The 22,557-nt window shown below is 39.6% G+C and overlaps 1 protein-coding gene across 1 annotated transcript; it reads right to left on the bottom strand.

Moving 5' to 3' along the window:
- Positions 1-24: 24 nt before the first annotated feature.
- CPLANE2 (ciliogenesis and planar polarity effector complex subunit 2) lies at positions 25-21,283 on the bottom strand. Its single transcript, XM_085879226.1, has 6 exons — positions 21,116-21,283; positions 8,377-8,448; positions 6,405-6,557; positions 6,017-6,141; positions 1,535-1,671; positions 25-1,359 (listed from the first exon to the last, which is right to left on the bottom strand). The coding sequence occupies exons 2-6, from the start codon at positions 8,411-8,413 to the stop codon at positions 1,116-1,118; spliced, it is 696 nt and encodes a 231-aa protein (XP_085735352.1). The 5' UTR covers positions 8,414-8,448; positions 21,116-21,283; the 3' UTR covers positions 25-1,115.
- Positions 21,284-22,557: the final 1,274 nt, after the last annotated feature.

Below are 22,557 nucleotides of genomic sequence, written 5' to 3'. Positions count from 1 at the left end.
TGCGTTTGTCAGTTCAAAAGTACGGGGGCCAAGCTAAGACCGTTGATGCACCACCGCATTTATTTCCTTTTAATGTGGGGTTTTACTGCAATTCCCAATGGTCACGGCTGTACTTGCTCCATGGTTTACTGTTCCCAATTCTGGATGGTGCATTAAGTAATACAGGGTTTATTAACAGGGAGAACAGGCACTTAAAAACTGTGACACTACGAGGCAACTGAAACAATTGCCACACGCAGTGAAAATGCGGAAATTTTGACGCTGCATCAATTTTCGTGTATTTCTCGCTACAACAGAGCAGCGGGAATTTAACAATGCTTGAAAATATTTGCCTTTTTCAAAGAGATTACCCTACCAGAGCACAAAAACAATGCTCGTACCATACACGTGCGCTTGCCCGTTGAGCCAATGTGAGTAGTAAGCAACGAACTTGGCTAGCAGATGTAACATAGATCTACGTAGAAAGCAAACACCGTACTGCACTTCAGTCCACAAGTCAATGTTAAATATGCTTTGTTCTTTGAATCCGATTTCAAAAGCAGAGGAGTCTCAATGTTTCCTGAAACTTGCAAGCTTGGTTAAAGCAGGGGTCGATGCATTATCAGTCCATGCCTCTAATGAGGAAATATTGAAAGCTGGTACAGGCAAAAGCCCTGTACAAGCTTGTGAAGACAGCAATGCCGAGGTCAGGAAATTTGAACGAATAAAACTAGTAATAGGCATCCGCAACCATCATGACGGAGATTAGAGATGGTGCAAGCCTAATTTTCTCGAATGTGAGCTGAGAAAAGCTTTCAGAGTCCAAGCTCGTGCTTATTCCCCGAAAATCGATTCGGGATTCGGCCCAGGTGAAGGTGCATTTGTTTGTGAAATGTGAGATTTATGAAGAGAAATGCAGCACTTAAGCTGGTGTTAGAACAACAACAGTTTGAGATATAAAGGAGGCACTAAATTCTACCATTTTGCATACATCCAAATATGCAGTCAATTATGTGTCATTAAGTAAAATTTAATACCATTTACAAATCATGAAATCAACAAGCAAAACCTTCACAAACATGCTACCAAGTGAAGTTGCTGGTGGAGGGTTTGATTTCTCAACAAATGTACACAACTTAAGTCGAGTTGGTCATCTTTGCAAAAAGGGGTGGTAGGCAAGATGCAATTACACCTGCAGCTAATTGATCTTGGTGCCACAGACATTCTGCTAGCCCATTGAGCATAGCTGCGATAGAAGAGGGCACAACCCCATTCTCAGCTCCACTTGAGCTGCCCACACGGAATACAGGCACGTGCGATGTCCGCTCAAACTTGCACACTTCCGCTTCACTCACGTCATTCTGCAAACTGTTGTCATACCTGTTGGGGTTAAGGGGTCACAGCTGCCCGAACAGAGCAACTTTAAGAATTTCATCCTTACCTACACCACAGAAGGGCTAAGCTCCCCTTGCAACGTTTTCTGGACCAAAAGACCAATTCACACCGCAATAAATCGAGTTGTGTAAATAACTGGTACACATATAAAGGAGGATACTTTGTTCCAACTGCGAGGCACAGCAGATTCTTCGAAGGATCCAGGATGTGTGCCATATCTTGAGGCAGATCCATGAACGAGGAGCGGTTTGTGAATGCAAACACGAAGACGACCGCGTCTGCTTTCTCCTGGCAAGCCTGCACCCAGGAACCATTTTATATTCAGTTGTATTATCTCAAACTACATAATCAGTAAAGATCAGGAGAAAGTTACCTGCTTATGCAAATCAGAAAACGTGTACTTTCCCCTAATGACGTCATGTGGAGGGCAACCTCTGGATGGGACATAACCATACCCGAGGACTACCGTTGCCCGCCGGAGTCTCGACTCCAAAAATGGCCGAAATAAAACTTTTCCTCCCAGATCTGCGTCGAGCAGTTACCCCAGACGTGTGAACTGGTGGAGCTATTTCCACAGCACTTATGAAATAAAGATGCACCAATTTAAAAGCCCAAATGAACCAAAATGTTTGTGGGACAAAATGATGGCAACATGAAGTAAGACAAGCGGTTCCTTAAGAACTAATTCCTTATACAATGATATGATAACAAATCACTCTATCCACCCTGCCCCCCCTCACCCCCATTCACACAACAAGGCAGTGGTTTAAAGGATACTAAAGTACACAATGCATTTGCTGAAAATCAAAAGGAACAAGTGAAAGCAATTGAGGAAGATGTTTTTGGGGCGAATGAGGGATGCATGGAAGAAGGTAGCTCAGGAGACACGGGAGGATGACTTTAGGGAATGTACAAAGGGAGAGAGAAACATGGTAGTGGAAAAGTTCATGTTCAGGAAGCAATACGAGGAAGAAGAATGCATGGAAGAAGTGGAGAAAGAATAAAGGACAGATGGATAGAGAGAATATACCAGACTTTTTGGCGTAGAAGTCAAATTGGATAATTTCCCCATTTTTCTTTCCTTCATTCATAGATAAGTCGATTTGGAGTAAAGGATGAAGCAAAATCAACTACGGAAGTAAGCAAAACTGGCAGTCAGAACCACAGAGGTGTTAAATCCTCACCGACATTCAACGCCTGAGCTATGGTACTTCCAGGGTCATGAATAGTAATGAGCTGTTTGGTGCACGTTATTTGAACTATTTTGTGGGATGACCTTTCAGATAAATTAGCAATGCAAATAGTTTTTTAGGTCAGCTTGCTGACCTAATATAACCGTTTGATGTCCTCAGATCTGTCTGTCCATTCGTCCGTCCATCCGTCAACAATCTTTATTTTTCTATCTCCTCCTCGACATCTCGGGCAATTTAGTTCCAACTTGACACGATGATAATACTAATTGCTCTCGATAGATCGTCTGAGCCCTTTTTCGCATTTTTGCCCCGGGGTCAATGTTACAGGGTCAAGTGCAAAATGACCGATTGGTCGAACGGCCTATAAGGAAGTATCGGACGGCTATAATGCATAATGGGTTTCATGGGGATTATTATGAAGATTTAATTTGACCAACTAGTTTATCGTTCCCTCTGTCGTCTGGCCCTGTTTATTGGGGAACACGAGGTCCGCTGGCTTCAACACGGCTTCGCGTAGTTATTTTAAGTTAAATTTAAATCCTGTTTTCACTTTTCATAGTCGCTAAGGATGACTAACACTCGGTTGCATCAAGTTTTGTGAAAATTGAATGTTTATATCCTCGGTCTGTGTGGAAGGCATTGCAGTGAGGGGTAGCTTCCATGGGCTTCCATCCGTTTCCATGCCATATAACGAGGCTGTCTTAAGTTCTAGTTGATTTGATTTCACTTTTGGGACCTGTTGGTGTAGCTACACATTTAATGAAGATACTTTTCGTGCAAATCCGCTCAGAAACACACTTTTCATGAGGAAAATATTGTTGTGGTTCTCCGCCGCGTCGGTGTGCGGGCGACCGCTTTTAGCTAATTCGCGGCCGCACACGCCCACCGACTGTGGCAATCCAGTCGTAGCTTCCGGATCAACGCCGAAATCCAGCTACGGGTGTGTTTTTAACCACACCATAGATCAGCCAACTTTTCTGTCCACGCGCTACAGGGTTGATCGCCGAATTGTTGATCTACCTAATTATTCGCGCAGACAGAAATGCCGGGGATTTACACCTCAACGGAGCCTGCACGAAAACGAGCCGCTTTTAAACAGCTCGTTCCGTTTGCGATTTGCCGAGCGGTTTTATATCGCCAAGCCCCGTCAGACTCGATTATCTTATCGGCTATTAAAAGCCCGCTAATATTCCGAACGCAATTATGGTCATTCAATGGAGGAAAGGCACAACGAGAAGGTGAATATTCAAATAATGACATTTATTTATAAATGCACATATGCAGTCAATGAAGGGATGGGGACAAAGACACGAGCAAACAGACCCTACAGCCGTTGTCTATTTATTCTGTGCATGTACTTAACCACAATTCTACTTAGCGGACAAGGCGCCACAGACTTCCATGCAAAAAAACCCCAGGAAATAAAAGAGAGGGAGAACAGGGCCCGTAGGCCTTTAAAGTTCCGCGGAGCTGTGGAGACCGCAGGAGCTCCGCGAGACCGTGCAGGTTACCTGCCACCCTCGTGGTGACTCGCTGGGCGACCCTCGATGTCTCGTCGTCAACACGGCAGCTGGCGTGACGGCAGCTCGGTTGGTGCAGGCCCAGCTGTACGGCCTGGTCGATCGGGCCGAGCCGACGACGCTTCAGAGGAGCGAACGGGCCTTGCTCTTTTAGAGTTGATGCTCTCTTAAGAGCCCGCTCACTCCTCAGCGTCGTTCGGACCATTATGCCGCTGGCTGGCGACTTCTCTCCGGCTGCCTCCACCGACCCACGATTCCGCACGGCACTGCAGGCTTGGCTGGACTCCAGACTCCACTCCGACCTCAACCACGAACCCAGACTCCAGACGAACTCCGAACCCAACTGGTCTCTCGGCGTGTCAGCCCTGCCTTTTATCGGGTTGGGGGGGGGGGTGTTTGGTCTTTCACTTCTAACCATTCACCCCCTGCTGGCTCCGCCCCTTTTGTCATTTTGATCCGATCTTGCCATCCTGACGCGGACAAAGCGGACGTGGTTGAAATCACCAGCCCTCGCCCCAGCGAGGGAGTCCCCGTGTCTGTCGGCGGAGATGCCGTTCGTTTGTGGAATGCCGTTGCTGCTGAAAAGATGGTGGCGTTTGTGGAGATGAAGGTGAGGAGATGTTGTTTAAAATAACGATAGGACAGAATAACACTATCTCAAAGATGCACAGCCCGGCTCACGAATAATTCCCGTTAGACATCGGTGGGGAAATCTAGCTGGACACACACTTATCGACATAACTGATCTTCGGGGAACCTGGATGGTGTTCTGTGAATTTCCACCACCGTAACAATATATTCAATTTAAATAACCATGAGACTCTGGAAGGGACACCACATGCTTTCCGTTCGCTGCTTCACCTCGTAGCCTGTCCTCCTGAGGGACTGCTTATTTGTCGTATCTGTGAGATTAATGTTTATATTTTAGATGGTTTGCGGACGTGCTCGATAAGTATCTGAAAGAATTCCGGTGAAAAACGGACGTTTTAAGATTTTGTTAGGGTATTTCATCCGAGGGCGAGCTGGCTGGTCACGTGACGCCGCACAGATGTGCAGGCAGCGAGTGATTGAGCTTCTCGGTGGCCCGAGAGTCCATTTTAGTTGGGGTCCGGCTCTGTCCTGGATACAGCCATTGAATGCACACACTTAGAGTATTTATTTCACGGCCATCAACGCGGGTTTGAAAATTGTATAGTGATGTTGGGAATGATTCCTAGTATATGGAGATTTTTGCTTTGAGCAGCCTCACGCGTTTATTTTAAATTAAATTTGAATTCTGTTTTCACTTTCCGTCATTGCTAAGGTTGATTAACACTCGGTTGCATCAAGTTTTGTATCCGAGCGGACCGTCAAACCCGCTCGGGTTTATTTTTCCTCATGTTTGTTATCATATAGAGGTACAGTATTTAAACCAGATAAAAAATCATTATCAGCACTGCCTTAACCCATAGATAAGTGAATTCTGAATACAAGTCTAAGCCCAGACTTCCAGGGAAAAAAACGAAGTATCGATTTGTGTGCTGAAAAATACAGTAAGCGTTTAAAGAAGGAACCAAAGAAAGATGTAGCTGAAGCAAAAAAATCGAGAATATGAGGAGTGGGAGAAGAGTTTGAACAGTGAAGAGGGAAGAAACGAGATATTCAGAATAGGCAGACACGATGAAGGCGACAAAGGATGTTCTCGGAATGGATTATTTGAAGAGAAAGGATGGAAAGGTTGTCGTTAGAAACAAGGAAGTTGGTAGCCTTATGGGCCACTTGGCCCAAGGAGGGATAGATTAGATGAGATGCAAACACCACTCTTGAGGTTGGAGCATAGACGTTGATGGAAATGAAAGTGTGGGTGAGAAAACACAACAGAGGTGAACAGATAGAAAGAAGTTATTTCCAATCACAAACTGATTAAAACGAGCATCAATCGCACAATACCGGCAGAATGTGATCAAACTTTTTCATGGCAGTCTCCCCGCAGTCCCACAGCTGGAAGCGGAACATTAACGAGCGCTCACTTCCTGCTGGCTGGAAGGGCCAATACACGGTGGTCGTCTGGATGCCTAGAAACAACGCAACCATGCTATTAACTCATGGAATTCATCTGGTCTTTTAAGTTGACCCCTTTGGCCAATTATTATTATGTTTTTTTTTTGTTTTTGTTGTAATGTCTATGAAAATGGAACACTGGACCATCAAATAAAATTGTACCAACACAGCAACCACCAGATTTGTGCAATACTTTCTTGATGGCAAGATACCACCAATCCTGATATAACCAATGGATTGTTCATAATGTTTAGACAACGTCTTACTTGAGGCACACCTGGCGTTCCATGATGCACAGCTGGTTCATTCAGGCCAGCTAGCTTTGCCACAGTGGCCGATTTCCCAACTCCGCTCCTTCCCATGAGAAATATCTTGTACGAGACAGTATCCATGGCCTGCTGGGGTGATCTCATCGGCCTTTCCAAAAGCCCTAGTATCCCAAAGCAGGCGTCATCAATCAGTTATCAGATGAATCAGGAAACAAGTCATTTAAAATAACTTATCAGTGAATTGATATGATATACGAGTTCTCTTAAAAGGAACTTCAATGCACAAGGCCATTAGGCACATCAAAGCCTGCACTGTGATTGCCAACCTTTGGTTGTTTGTCCATGCTCTATCCTTTTTAAATGCTGAGTGTCAAGAAAGGAAGCAGCACGTCCCATTTTAACGCCTTTGGTACGACTTGGCCAGGGGTTCCAACAGCCGACCTTCCAGACTTCGAGCGGATGCTCAAGCAATTACACCACCGAGTCTGGTTGCATAATGGTTGGAGCATCCACTCCGAGTCTGCAAGGTCAGCAGTTGCACCATGTACAAAACATAAATAACATATTTTCATTTGACCCGAGCAGATGCAGTACAAGACGGCTGATTGCGTCATTTATGCTGCTTGCTTAAGCAGTGTCCCCTCTAATTTCAAGCAGGTATTTTGAATTTAGACAGATGCCAGAGACAGCAGCCAGTTCATCATAAGACACAGTGGGATGTTGTCCACAAAAAAAATGCTAACAGACAGGACGTCTTGCTTAAAGTATCTTTGAAGGATGGTGCACTCATTGATGCAACACTTTGCCTACAGCTGGAAGGGGAGTGCTACATCTGAGCCATCTTACCAGCCAACACAGATATGCAATCCATATATGGAGTGGTTTTTAAACAAAAGCTATTATATGACAAAAGCAAAGTTTGGAAAAAATGACTACGGTAGCAGTAATTCTTTCATTTGTTGTTGCTTGACAAATGTGCTATCCCCTATTGTTTTAATGATATCAGCAGACAGTCGCCTCTGGTTCTCAACCATTCAAATGGACCATTTTAATTAGCCTCGATAGTCCCTCTCTGCCCTCCCAGTAAATATGTCGTACACAGCACTACTGATCTTTAGAGGCATTTATGATGAGGTCAACCACGCAGCTCAATTAGCATTTCTGTAGTTGGCGAGTGGTTAATCAAATACTGTTTGCAGTACTGAAAAAAACAAAAATGGAACAAATAGCATCCTGATAAGGTATGAAACGGAACGCGGGATATTTGATTAAAAAACAAGGACAAATGTGTCCATGAGCAGCGTCCTAAAGATTTTGTCGTCTAAAAAAAAATAATAATAAATTAAAAAAAATTTTTTAAAAAACAACAACTTCCGATATTTCGTCACGTGCCTTGATTAAGCCAATAGCAAAACGTGTCATAATGTATTTACATATTTACGGTATCGTGTATTTACGAAATTACAATACGATAAATGGAATAATCTTTAAATAGTAACGTGAACTTTTCGAAACTTTAAAGCAAATGTCCGAATATATTTAAAAGTTCATGATAGACGCTCTCAAAAGGCAGCGTCTATGTGAGGATGTGTACATGTGCTCAGTATTTAAGGAGATCCGGATCTTGTATATACAAGAGCCGAGTCATAGAGATTAAGGTTTTGTCTTCACAAGAACAAGAAGAATAACAACAACAAGAAGAACAACGCCGAGCTCTCTATGAGCAGCGTTCGCTACGCAAGACGCTGCTAAAAACAACAACAGGACAATCCCGTAAAATATGGGCCACCTGCATGGTCAGCCCAACCCCAGGGAAAGGGTCGAGCCCAAAAACCGAGAAGAGGCCCCTGTATGAAAAAGCTAAGAAAGAAGAGGGGGAAATACTATAATTAAATGAGATCAAGATGATTGATCAGTGACTTGAATTTGAATGAGAAAGGTGAGAGTGATTTTCCTGGCAATGATGTGGACCACACATACCAAAGAGCTGTGGCTCGCCACGTTCCTTGCGTCGCATGTTAGGAAGGATTTCTCTTTGGTTTTATGTAAGTACTGCAAAACATGCAATTAAAAACATAAACAAACATTATTTGACTCGTTATAATGAAACTCATCGTATACGATAAACAATAATCATTTCATAAATTATGCAGCCATAAATCATCCGGAAGCAATGGTATAATACAATGGTGTACGAACATGTACTTCAGTATACATTATGGTACAATGAAGGAAATCATTAAGTCATTAATAGACAGTTAAAATTATTAAGCCACAGTATAGCAATGAGCGAAATCAGCTTTTGGTTTGGATCGTCAAAACAGCGACCAAAATGCAACACGTTGAAACGAGAACGGCGCTCGGTAGAGTGCACACCTCAACCAGGCTGAACAGTTTACATTTTGTATCCTAGTGATAGGCTGGATCTGCATCCAGACCTGAACCAAAAACGAATCAGCTTGTTCTTGTCACCTACCCAACTCGTCCACCAAGTTTCATCTGAATCCATCCCTAACTTTTTGAAATATCATGCGATATATCGTTTTTGGCCCCATTTCTCAATGGTGAAGAATCACTTGAGAATTAAATGAAATTGCTCGTTGGGCAAGGAATTGCCGGAATAACTTTGTCATATCCCCATGATCTCTGAAAAAACAAAAACTTGGAAATCAATTTGGTTCTTATAAGTCAATAGTGCTCCTGTTTAATGAGTTATAGCACTTAGTTTGGTCATGATCATAACTTGGAAGTCAATCGGACTTGAAATGGCGTTAGTAGGGTGAATATACTGGTTCTAGCTCACTTTTCCCCATGTAAATGAATGGGGGATTTTCAGCGATTCCCTTTTTTTTTCCCTAAAAATAAACCCCCTTTTTATCCGTTTTTCCCTGCTGTGCAGGGGTTTGGCTTTTTGTGAGGCAATGTTTTATGGTCGGATGCCCTTCCTGGACGCCTCTTACAACACAGGGATATGGTACACCTATTCTAACCGGGGCATACACCGGGACCAGTATACTGGTACTCATTTCGCCGACCTCGGAAGGATGACAGGTTGAGTCAACCCCCTGGTGTTAATTCAGCAGCTGAGCGGGATTCGAACTTGGGACACTGGGATCCCAAGCCGCCACCCTAACCACTAAGCCAACACCAGGCTTTGTATATATATATATAACCAGGCTATCCCAAGGTATATTTATTTGTCTCCCCTTTTAACCTGGAGGTTGATCAGCTCACTCATTGAACCTATAAAGATTTGTTCATTCTCAAATTCCTTCAATAGTTTAATTTTCTTTGCACAATAATCCCCATCTAAAATATTGACAAACAAAACATTTGAATGTTTATATTTTTTAAGATACCCCTTTTGTGCCATTACGAAATGATAAACTTCTCTTAATGCTCTTGTTTGGCCACCTCCTGAGCCACATATCATTTTGAGATTATAGTAAATTGTTTTTTCATTGTTCAATTGATAACCATCAAAGTTTTCAGTCCATTCAAGGATATTCATTTTTTTCTTTACATCCTCTAACTTACTAAGCCTGGTGTTGGCGCAGTGGTTAGGGCAGCGGCTTGGGATCCAAAAGGTCCTGAGTTCAAGCCCCGTTGGGCCACTGAATTAATACACCAGGGGGTTGACTCAGCCTGTCATCCTTCCGAGGTCGGCGAAGTGAGTACCAGTGTACTGGGCCGGTGTATACCCCGGTTAAAATAGGTGTACCATATCCCTGTGTCGTAAGAGGCGACCAGGGTTGCGTCAGGAAGGGCATCCGGCGTAAAACATGTGCCAAATCACTATGCGGATCATAAGGATGATCTGCTGTGGCGACCCCTAACGGGAGCAGCCGAAAGAAGAAGAAGAAGATCCTCTAACTTACTAGTTTTTAAATTGATTCGCTTATTTGTTTTATTTACCTTTGTTTTAGTTATTTTTTCAATAAGACTTATTTGATATTTTTCACATTCATTATGTTTTCCATTTATATACCAAGACTGAGATTTTCTCCACTCTTTAGTTTGATTAATACTTGGTTTAACCATTTATATATTGCGAAAAAACACGGCGGTAGCCCTTAAAAAACCCTAACCCATCTTCCCATCGTTAAAACACAATCTATTCTATTCACTCTATCATACAATATCCATATGGAACACAATCTATTCCATTATCTAAAATAAATCTCTTATCATCAAAGGCTCCTAATGCCTTTTTATTTACTTCTTCACTATATATGTTATGTTTATAACTTCTTATTGTATTCATTTTCCTATATTCTTCTTTCTTATTCATCAAACAATTATAATAATTTCTAAAAGTTATTGATTTCTTTATTACATATTTCTTTATTCCCTTTAACCTCTTATCAATCTGATCACCATACTTATAAGCATATGCCTTTGCTCTCAATCCAATAAACTCACTCATTACTTTTCCACCCAACTCATCCTTAAACTTACCAATAACCTTTTCATTCTTTTTCGAAAATAACTCACTCTTCTTGCTGAAATTACTTGTATCATATACTCCAATATTTTTCTTCATATCTTCATAAACATCATCAGTTTTTATATCTAGGATAAAACTATCAGTGTCCATATACAACAATGAAACATTTTCACCATACTCTTTCTTTAAGTCATTATACAAATAATCATACATCAATATCTTTGATAAATCAAGAACTGCTGTTCCAATATAAATTGGTTTCTCCATTACAATACTTTCCTTTTTCATATGAATTGCAGAAAAGTTCTCTGAAAAAAACCTCTTCTCTCTCAAAACTTGGTTTATTTATCAATCTCGAAGCTTCTTTCCAAGATGTTGCGAATCTAATGTTTTGCCTGTTTCTAACATTTTCCATAGTCTTTCCAAATACAGCATTATTCATTAATTTATAAAAGTCCCCTTCAAATTGGGAGTGAGGAGCATTTTTAAAAGTAAGCAGGTTTTTCCACATCCACTTGAACCAACTATGAGACATCTTAATGAATTTGGGAGATTTTTATGGTTGTTAAATTTTATCTTATTTTCCCAAATGGGTAAAAAATCATTCATTTATATATTTGGAAAACAGGTTATTTAATTTATTATTGGCTTTTTTAGAAACTCTATATTTTATCCTAAGTTCAGGTTTAATTTCAAGATAATCCATTATTTTATTTATACAATATCTTGTGTTGATATTTCCCTGAAAATTACATCCATGAATAATATACAACAACAATCCTTTGAACATTTCTCTTATACGTTCAGTTTCTTCCCTTGTAAGGAAAGGTGTGTTATCACCCTCATACTTTACATTCATTTCTCTAATCAATCTTGTAAAGTAATTCATTTTTGGTGTAAATCGAAAAGAATTATTTTCCTTTTTATATTTTTTATTATCATTAATTAGAAGATAATCACAGAATATACATTGTTTATAGGCTTTTGACTCTGTGTTTAATCCCCGTCTTTCACACGCAGGACAATTCTCAAATTTGTCATATGGAGAATCAGGAAAGTCTAGCATATTTATAAAGTAAAACTTTACTTAAACTGAAATTCATCTATACTTTCAGTTGTATATTACCATCGATATCGATATACTTTTTTTCATTATCAGATTCAACGACAACATTTTTTATATGAAAGGTAATTTTAAAATGATCGTTAATTACTATTGAACGAAATGTCATTTCACCTGATATATTAACATCCTTTATTTCATCAGGATTTACATCTTTAGGGTTGTTGAAAAAAATACAAATTTCTCCTTGCATATTACAGATGGTCTTATCTTTTCTTTCTAAAGCTTCATCCATAAGGTTTTTGTTTTTTGATACTTTTTCTTGTTTCATTGCTTTTTCTAGTTTTGAATATATTACTAGAAGGAGAGGAGAAACTTTTGTTAGAGATACTTTAATTGATGTTCTACCAGGTATACTAAAAGCCCTTCCACTGAAGGAAATTGAAGAACTCATATTATTTACCATAATAGTTTTTATCCAATAGTTGTTATATTTATCTTTGTTCAATTTTACATCCTTGACATATTTCTCAGTATCTTTAACAAATGAAGAGATTGATTGAAACTTGTCTTTTGTGTCTTGAAACATTGTATTTATTAAGTGAAAAAGTTGGAGGATAAAATGGTTTTAAGCACAGATTCACCTGTAAAACAAACGAAATTTTCATCAAGAAAATTTTAGTTTAAGCAAAGATTTATTATATAAATATGGTGAATACAACATACTGCGATGTTTGTAATCACGAATATAAACATTATAGAAAACACCTCCGAACCAACAAACACACATTTAATCTGTTTCATAAAATATCTCCTCTTGAGTTGGAAAGAAAACATTGTGATATCTGTTCAAAGGATGTTTTGAAGAGTAGTTATAATAAACATCTTCAATCACAAAAACACAAGAAAAATGAGTTTAAAGTAAAGGGAGACTATTATATTGAAAACACTGATGGGGCATTTAAAGGGCATATAAAAATAAGGATTTTTCAATTTGGAGAACCCGGTCCATCATCAATAGCTGAATCAATTTAAATAGTGAAACCCGATGTTGAAAAATTTATTAAAAAGACATTAAAAGAAATGAAAACTTTAAAGTTTTATATGGGAGTGAAAATGAATATGAAAAGACTAGATGAAGAACAAACTCCTTATATGAGAACAGATCTTCATTTTATAACATCATTTCAAGATTTTTTGAATAGTGGGGTTTATGAAGAACTATCAAGACAAGAGGAGGATGTTGATAATACAGTGGTAGGAAGTGGATTCAATATTAAAAAAATCATCTTTTTAGATATACACATTCTAAAATCAAACCCTCTTAAAGCTTCTTCTTATATTGAATTACCAAAAGAAATAAAACTAAAGAAGGCAGTTGTTAATATTAAGAACAATGATAATAAATGTTTTCTCTGGTCTGTTCTTGCTCACTTACATCCACTAAAATGTAATTCAGAAAGAGTAAAACAATATATGAAATATGAGAATACCTTGGACATTAAAGATTTTAAATTCCCAATGCCACTAACAGATATTCCTAAATTTGAGAAAAAGAATAATCTTTCTATTAATGTATATGGATTAACGGATACAAACAAAGTTCAAATATTAAAAATTTCAAACAACTATAAAAATGAAGAAACACACATTGATCTTTTATATTTTAGTGTTGGAAAGAATTCACATTACACATACATCAATAATTTATCAAGATTAATCTCTTCTCAGGTATTCAGAACAGCAAACAAAATATATCCTTGTAAGCGATGTCTTAATTCATTTCATACAAAAGAATGATTAGAACAACATTCAAAATATTGTAGTAATCATAAATCAGCTGTAATTACAATGCCTAAACCTGGTGAAAAGATTTCTTTTGAAGATTATAATAAATCTATCATGCACCCATTTGTGATATACACTGATTTTGAGTGTATCCTTAAAAAGATTAATACTGCTTCTCCTAATCCAAAAGAATCATATACAAATAAATATCAAAAACATATTCCTTGTGGTTTCTGTTATTATATCAAATCATCTGTTGGAGAAAAGTATAACAAACTTGAACATTATCGTGGAAAAAAGCTTCACAAGAGTTTGTAAAACGATTAGAAAAGGATTGTATAAGACTCACTAAATTAATGAAAGAAACAAATGAACCGATGAAATTAACCAAAGAAGAAAAATTAGAATTTAGAAAGAACAATATCTGTCATATTTGTGAGGGGAAATTAAGGAGTCTAAAGTTAGGGATCATTGTCATCTTACTGGTAAATATAGAGGTCCCGCTCATTCCTGTTGTAATCTTAATTATAAATTACCTTCTTTTATTCCAGTCTTTCTTCACAACAGCGCCAACTATGATACACATCTATTTATAAATGAACTTTCAAAAACACCAGGGAATATTTCTGCCATAACAAACACAAGTCAAAAGTATATTTCATTTACAAAAATTATATTCACAAAACCTATAACTCGTATTCGGTTTCTTGATTCTTACAAGTTTATGGGAACACCACTAGCCTACCTCGCATCAAATCTAAGCTCCACGGACTCTTTTCCAAATCTTAATTCATTCTTTCCAAAAGAGGAAATTCTCACTAAAGAGGAAATTCAGATTAAAGAGAGAATTCAAAGTAAAGAGGAAACTCTAATTAATGAAGAAATTCTAACTGAAGATGAAATTCTAATTATAAGGAAAATTCGAACAATGAATGAAATTCTAACTAAAGAGGAAATTCTGATTAAAGATGAAATTCTGATTAAAGAAGGAATTCTTACAAGAGAGGAAATTCAAACAAGGAATGAAATTCAAAGTAAAGAGAAAATTCTTACAAGTAAGGGAATATATCCTTATGATTATATGGATTCATTTATGAGATTTAAAGAAACACAACTTCCATCAAAAGAAAGTTTCTATAATAACCTTTATGAAGAAGAGATAAGTGATAAGGAATATAAACACGCACAAGAAATATGGAAAATATTTAAGATAAAGAACCTTGGAGAATATCATGATTTATATCTAAAAACAGATGTTTTATTGTTAGCTGATGTGTTTGAAGCTTTTAGATCACTCTGTCATAATAAAAATTGTTATGGATTAGACCCTGCCCACTATTTCACAGCTCCTGGTTTAGCTTGGAGTGCAATGTTGAAAATGACAAAACAAGATATAGATTTAATCAGTGATGTTGATATGCTTTTGATGATTGAGAAGTCCAAGAGAGGTGGAATATCACAAGTATGTTCAAAAAGATATGCTAAAGCAAATAATAAATATCTTCCAAATTATGATAGTGAAAAAGATAGTAATTATTTGATGTATTTTGATGCTAATAATTTGTATGGATGGGCAATGTCTCAATCTCTGCCTTATGGTAAATTAGAGTGGGTGGAAGAAAAGGATTATGAAAAGGCTTTGATGAATATTGTTATTTCTTCTCAAGAGGAATTGAATGACGAAGAAGAAGGTTATTATTTTGAAGTTGATTTGAGGTACCCGAGTGATCTTCATAATAAGCATAAAGATCTTCCTTTTGCATGTGAGAAAGAAACCCCAAAGAAAGAATGGTTAAGTGATTATCATAAAAGTTTTAATATTAAAGGTAAATCAACAGAAAAGTTATTAACAACATTCTATGATAAAGAGGGATATGTTTTGCATCAGAGAAGCTTAAAACAGTTTTTGAGAGAAGGATTGAGAGTAGCTAAAATTCATAGAGTTTTAAAATTTAAACAAAGTCCTTGGGTGAAAAAGTATATTCAATTCAATACAGATATGAGAGCAAATACAAAAGTAAAATTTGAAGGGGACTTTTATAAATTAATGAATAATGCTGTATTTGGAAAGACTATGGAAAATGTTAGAAACAGGCAAAACATTAGATTCGCAACATCTCGGAAAGAAGCTTCGAGATTGATAAATAAACCAAGTTTTGAGAGAGAAGAGGTTTTTTCAGAGAACTTTTCTGCAATTCATATGAAAAAGGAAAGTATTGTAATGGATAAACCAATTTATATTGGAACAGCAGTTCTTGATTTATCAAAGATATTGATGTATGATTATTTGTATAATGACTTAAAGAAAGAGTATGGTGAAAATGTTTCATTGTTGTATATGGACACTGATAGTTTTATCCTAGATATAAAAACTGATGATGTTTATGAAGATATAAAGAAAAATATTGGAGTATATGATACAAGTAATTTCAGCAAGAAGAGTGAGTTATTTTCGAAAAATAATGAAAAGGTTATTGGTAAGCTTAAGGATGAGTTGGGTGGAAAAGTAATGAGTGAGTTTATTGGATTGAGAGCAAAGGCATATGCTTATAAGTATGGTGATCAGATTGATAAGAGGTTAAAGGGAATAAAGAAATATGTAATAAAGAAATCAATAACTTTTAGAAATTATTATAATTGTTTGATGAATAAGAAAGAAGAATATAGGAAAATGAATACAATAAGAAGTTATAAACATAACATATATAGTGAAGAAGTAAATAAAAAGGCATTAGGAGCCTTTGATGATAAGAGATTTATTTTAGATAATGGAATAGATTGTGTTCCATATGGATATTGTGTGATAGAGTGAATAGAATAGATTGTGTTTTAACGATGGGAAGATGGGTTAGGGTTTTTTAAGGGCTACTGCCGCGTTTTTTCGCAATATATAAATGGTTAAACCAAGTATTAATCAAACTAAAGAGTGGAGAAAATCTCAGTCTTGGTATATAAATGGAAAACATAATGAATGTGAAAAATATCAAATAAGTCTTATTGAAAAAATAACAAAAACAAAGGTAAATAAAACAAATAAGCGAATCAATTTAAAAACTAGTAAGTTAGAGGATGTAAAGAAAAAAATGAATATCCTTGAATGGACTGAAAACTTTGATGGTTATCAATTGAACAATTAAAAAACAATTTACTATAATCTCAAAATGATATGTGGCTCAGGAGGTGGCCAAACAAGAGCATTAAGACAAGTTTATCATTTCGTAATGGCACAAAAGGGGTATCTTAAAAAATATAAAGATTCAAATGTTTTGTTTGTCAATATTTTAGATGGGGATTATTGTGCAAAGAAAATTAAACTATTGAAGGAATTTGAGAATGAGCAAATCTTTATAGGTTCAATGAGTGAGCTGATCAACCTCCAGGTTAAAAGGGGAGACAAATAAATATACCTTGGGATAGCCTGGTTATATATATATATATATATATACAAAGCCTGGTGTTGGCTTAGTGGTTAGGGTGGCGGCTTGGGATCCCAGTGTCCCGAGTTCGAATCCCGCTCAGCTGCTGAATTAACACCAGGGGGTTGACTCAACCTGTCATCCTTCCGAGGTCGGCGAAATGAGTACCAGTATACTGGTCCCGGTGTATGCCCCGGTTAGAATAGGTGTACCATATCCCTGTGTTGTAAGAGGCGTCCAGGAAGGGCATCCGACCATAAAACATTGCTCACAAAAAGCCAAACCCCTGCACAGCAGGGAAAAATGGATAAAAAGGGGGTTTATTTTTAGGGAAAAAAAAAGGGAATCGCTGAAAATCCCCCATTCATTTACATGGGGAAAAGTGAGCTAGAACCAGTATATTCACCCTACTGGCGTTTTTATCGCAATTTGAAATTTTTGACCCGACCCCCCTGACATTCGACCCCTGACCGCAAAGAAGGGTGTTGGTGTGATACCCCAATGAGACATATGGTTGGATGCAGTGTTGGAAGATGCACATTTTGGATTTGGTTTGAAGTCGATACGACCATTTTAGCGGACGTTATTGTGAAAATAAGAATTTCGGTTTTTCATTGACCTTGACTTTTGACCTAGATTCACCAAAAACGACAAGTGTCTAAGTTGGACCATGGCCGACGTCTGTACCCAGTTTGGTCATGATCGCTGAAACGGTGTGGCTGCTACAGAGTAAACAAACACACAAACAAACAGACAGACAGAGACAGACAGACACACAAAATGACACACACAACCGACCAACATAATTGCCAAAATCCGAAGGATTCCGGCAATTAAAAAACAAACTCGCATCCGTATCTTCACCAAAATCTAATAAATTAGTCCTCGTCACACACACCCATGCGGCCATGCCGTCCGCCAAGTTTCGTCTGAATCCGCCCATAACTGACCTCAAAGCCAAACAGACAAACAAATGGGGGTTAAAACATCACCTCCATCCACCTTCGGTGGCGGAGGTAACTAGAAAGCATCTCAGAATGCAAAGCCCGTCCACGTCCGCTTTGTACTCAAACTAAACGTGACACAAACAACTGCTAAAAAAAAAATTGTTCTTTTTTATTCAATAGCGTTCTCCATATTCCCATAATTATTATGGAAATAATGTTATGGCCTGAACACACACACTGAAGCTCAAATCTATACGAATAAGTGTGTGTGCGTGTGTGTGTGTGTGTGTGTGTGAGTGTGCGCGTGTGACTTAGCGGCCTGCAACTTTCTTTGCATGCATAGTAAGGGAACTCCAAGGTGGTGCATGAATGAAAACTGGGTGTTTGGGTTCATTAAAACACCCCTTTTGAACATAATTAATTATTTCCTTTATCAAGGCACATCCCCAGACACCTCACTCTCCCTTGCTGGGGTCTTAATTCGCCATTTTGTTTGGCCTGCTCAACGATGCCTTGACTTGGAACACGCTGCAACAGTTTATTAAAGATAAAGCACTCAAAATGTTCCCCCCCCCCCACTTTCCTTACTCATATCTTCGAATGCCTCATCTACATACCTACGAATCGCTTTGTGCATCACTTTTATAAGTGCTATCGTTTTCAAATTAGGATCTTGGAGCGATTTCATGCATAATAATGATGTGATATTCCACGATCTAACTCACGGATTAATTAAGGGATCTGATCGAAATGAGTTTGGAGGATCAGATGACGTGGACTAAACTCGAAATCTGGATTGAAATCTGAAAATGTTAAGAAATGGGCGATGTTTTATTTTTTGCAGGTATGTGCCATTACCGAACGGCTTGCTATCGCTTGCCAAACCAGCCATTCCTTATTCGCCATTTAATTTGAGTGCTTCAGCCACTTGCCGAGCTCCCTACATTACCATAGTCGATAGCGGTGCAGTTCCTGTCCCGATCGGGATGTACAGTTGGCAGTTGCTACAAGGTAGAGGTATGTATTATACAGCACAAACCGACGTGGTACAAAACAGCTTGGTAGATTTATATCTGCAAAGGGACTCTCTGCGGGTGTGCGTGCATGCCTGCATGCTTGGTTACGGGCACCATGGTAGCAAAGTTTCATCCCTTATCTTATGATGATGATGATGATGGGTGGCGGAGGTTTTAATTTTTAACCTCAGCAGTGTACGAGTGATCATGGTTTCCTTTGGCCTCGTGACTATTTCTAAAGTAATTAGTTATTTTATATGAATTGGGTGTGCTTTGGAAAGGTCATGTTTTTTGTCATTGTAAGTTTCAAAGCAAAATATAATTTTATAACACCTGATTTCCAAGCCGTTTTCCAAATTACAGAGCCAAACTGTTCCACCCTTCACATGATGATTGGCAGCTGTTTATAAAGATTAATGTTTGTGCACATCCTGAAATGTCAAGAATGCAATGTTGTTTTTTTAATTTGTTCATTGAAATTCCCCCCACAATGGTGAAAACTACTCAAGGTTTTTGGTTGTTTACAGTACGTACTGTAGTCAGTAATCACAATGACTCCAATCTGCTAATTACCGAAAAATTACCGATATTGGCCAAGCACTAATATAGGTCGTGTGGGTGTGTTTTCATAAAGCATATCATATTCTGTCTGCTAACTCCCCTACCCCCACCCCTCTTGCTTTCTCCCATTCTCACTCAACACCCTCCTAATACAGTGCATGCATGCATATATCTATCTCTATCTCTATCTCTCTCTCTCGTTATGTCCGGACGGACGCTCCCCTCCCCTCCGCTCCCCTCACGCTGCCTTCCCTTTCCCTCATGCTTCCTCCCCCCTCCCCTCGCGCTTCCTCCCCTCGCGCTTCCTCCTTCCTCTCCTCCCCTCGCGCTCCTCCCTCCTCTCCTCCCCTCACATTTCATCCCCACTCCCACTTACCTCCTCATGCTTCCCCCTCTCCCCTCCCCTCCCCATGCTTCCCCTCTCCCCTCCCCCCCCTCCCCTCACGCTGCCTTCCCTTTCCCTCATGCTTCCTCCCTCCTCCCCTCGCGCTTCCCTCCCCTCGCGCTTCCTCCCTCCTCCCCTCGCGCTCCCTCCCTCCTCCCCTCGCGCTCCTCCCTCCTCTCCTCGCGCTCCTCCCTCCTCTCCTCGCGCTCCTCCCTCCTCTCCTCCCCTCACGCTGCCTTCCCTTTCCCTCATGCTTCCTCCCTCCTCCCCTCGCACTTCCTCCCCTCGCGCTTCCTCCCTCCTCCCTCGCGCTTCCTCCCCTCGCGCTTCCTCCCTCCTCCCCTCGCGCTCCTCCCTCCTCTCCTCGTGCTCCTCCCTCCTCTCCTCCCCTCACATTTCATCCCCACTCCCACTTACCTCCTCATGCTTCCCCCTCTCCCCTCCCCACTCACTTCCTCCCTCTCCCCTCACACTGCCTTCCCTTCTCCCACTCCTCCTTCCTTCCTTCCTCACCCCTCCTTCCTTCCTCACTCACCCCTCCTTCCTTCCTCACTCACCCCTCCTTCCTTCCTCACTCACCCCTCCTTCCTTCCTCACTCACCCCTCCTTCCTTCCTCACTCACCCCTCCTTCCTTCCTCACTCACCCCTCCTTCCTTCCTCACTCACTCCTCCTTCCTTCCTCACTCACCCCTCCTTCCTCACTCACCCCTCCTTCCTTCCTCACCCCTCCTTCCTTCCTCACCCCTCCTTCCTTCCTCACTCACTAACCCCTCCTTCCTCACTCACTCACCCCTCCTTCCTTCCTCACTCACCCCTCCTTCCTTCCTCACTCACTCACCCCTCCTTCCTTCCTCACTCCTTTCCTTCCTCATTCACTCACCCCTCCTTCCTTCCTCACTCGCTCACCCCTCCTTCCTTCCTCACTCACTCACCTCTCCTTCCTTCCTCATTCACTCACCCTTCCTTCCATCCTCTGTATTTGCTTGTGCCAAATAAACCAAATATTGTGAATACAGAGAACCCGGAAAATAGTGAATATACCGCAGAACGATAATATAACATCTTCGCCATCCGTCGTTATCCTTCGATCCTCACCTCTTCCGCTTGTCTGCTCTCGCTATTGTAGTTGTCAGTCACTAGTAGACGGCAATATGTTGGTTCAAGGAGACCCATGAACAACATGGGTGAAAAGGACACCTTGATCGACGATTAACATCACACCGGAAATGTCCGTAACACACCTGGATACGACCTGACACATGTATGCAATTTATGTTTTGTAACACTGTCGGCAAGTTCCGACTAAAATAATATTGGTGGCAAAGCAATGATAAACCACATTTATTGGTTTTGATCCTGCGAACAATAAAACTTATTTGTTGAACTGTTGATTGGTCGAGATTGTCACGTGGATTTCAGGAGCCATTGTTGATCCAAAGATTGACCGGCATTTGGTCGTAACAAAGCTCTCGAATAACCCTGTTGATTGGTCGGGATTGTCACGTGGGTTTCAGGAGCCATTGTTGATCCAAAGATTGACCTGCATTCATTCGGTCGTAACAAAGCCCTCGAATAACGCGGTTGCAATAATAACCAAGCGACAATTTCGACTGCAATTAATAAGTGTGATGCAGCCAAATAATTAACCCTGCAGATGTAGTCGTGCAGGAATAAAACAATAAACGAACCACAGGAAAGACCCTTCTGAACCCTTCAATTTTTTACACCCTTTAAATTCTCTTCAACTCTTTGGAATCCCAAAGACCCTTAGACTCCTTTCTACCCTTTAGACCTTCACACCTTTCAGAGCTTTTAATACCATGTCGACCCCTTTGACCTTTGGATCCTTTTTTAAAATGTTTTAGCACCCTATAGACCCCTTCAGACAATTCCGACCCTTTAGACCTTAAATTACACCCTTGAGACCCCTTCAACATTTTAAGATCCTTTAGGCACTTTAGACCATTTCAACCCTTTAGACCCATTCAGACCTTTTCAGACCTTTTCACCTTTCAACCTTTAGACCATTTTAGACCTTTGACCTTTACAACTTGAGAGACCATTTCGACCTTTCATTTGCAATCAACGACCTTTCATTTAGTACATCATTCCATTTATTTACCACACAAAATACACCACATAAAGCAAGTACTAGAGAGGGTCTGCAATCTCTGATGGCTCTTTCTTGTTGTTACTTGCGAAAATCAAAGATTTTTCAAGTATGTTGGTTGGTCACGTGCCTATTGATTCAGAGGTCAAAATATCAAAAAGGTCACCGAAGGCCATTGATCACCAAGTTGGGAGCGATTTCTAAAATCCTCAATTTTCATCTGGTTGAGTGGAAATTTGAAGGGCATTTGCACATCACGTCAATTAATTCAACCACAAATTATTTTTGAGGTCAACATAGACCAAAGGTCAACAACCTCAGTGCACTTTGTAAAATCCTCAATTTTCATCTGGTTGATGTGAAATTTGAGCAGGATTTGCCTATCATGTCACTGAATTCAACCACCAATTAATTTTGAGATCTAAAG

This window comes from Eptatretus burgeri, chromosome 4, assembly GCF_056783735.1.
Source record: "Eptatretus burgeri isolate ZD-2024b chromosome 4, Ebu_testis_v1, whole genome shotgun sequence".
Lineage (NCBI taxonomy): Eukaryota > Metazoa > Chordata > Myxini > Myxiniformes > Myxinidae > Eptatretus > Eptatretus burgeri.
Note: the sequence above shows the minus strand (reverse complement) of the source record. Positions and strands in the feature narration are given on the sequence as shown.

Coding starts and splice junctions, on each gene's coding strand:
- CPLANE2 (XM_085879226.1), bottom strand. CDS start 8,413: ATGCGACGCAAGGAACGTGGCGAGCCACAGCTCTTTG. Junction 6,142..6,404: donor TGTGCATCATGGAACGCCAG/GTGTGCCTCAAG, acceptor CGTTGTTTCTAG/GCATCCAGACGACCACCGTG. Junction 1,360..1,534: donor TGCCTCGCAGTTGGAACAAA/GTATCCTCCTTT, acceptor TAACCCCAACAG/GTATGACAACAGTTTGCAGA.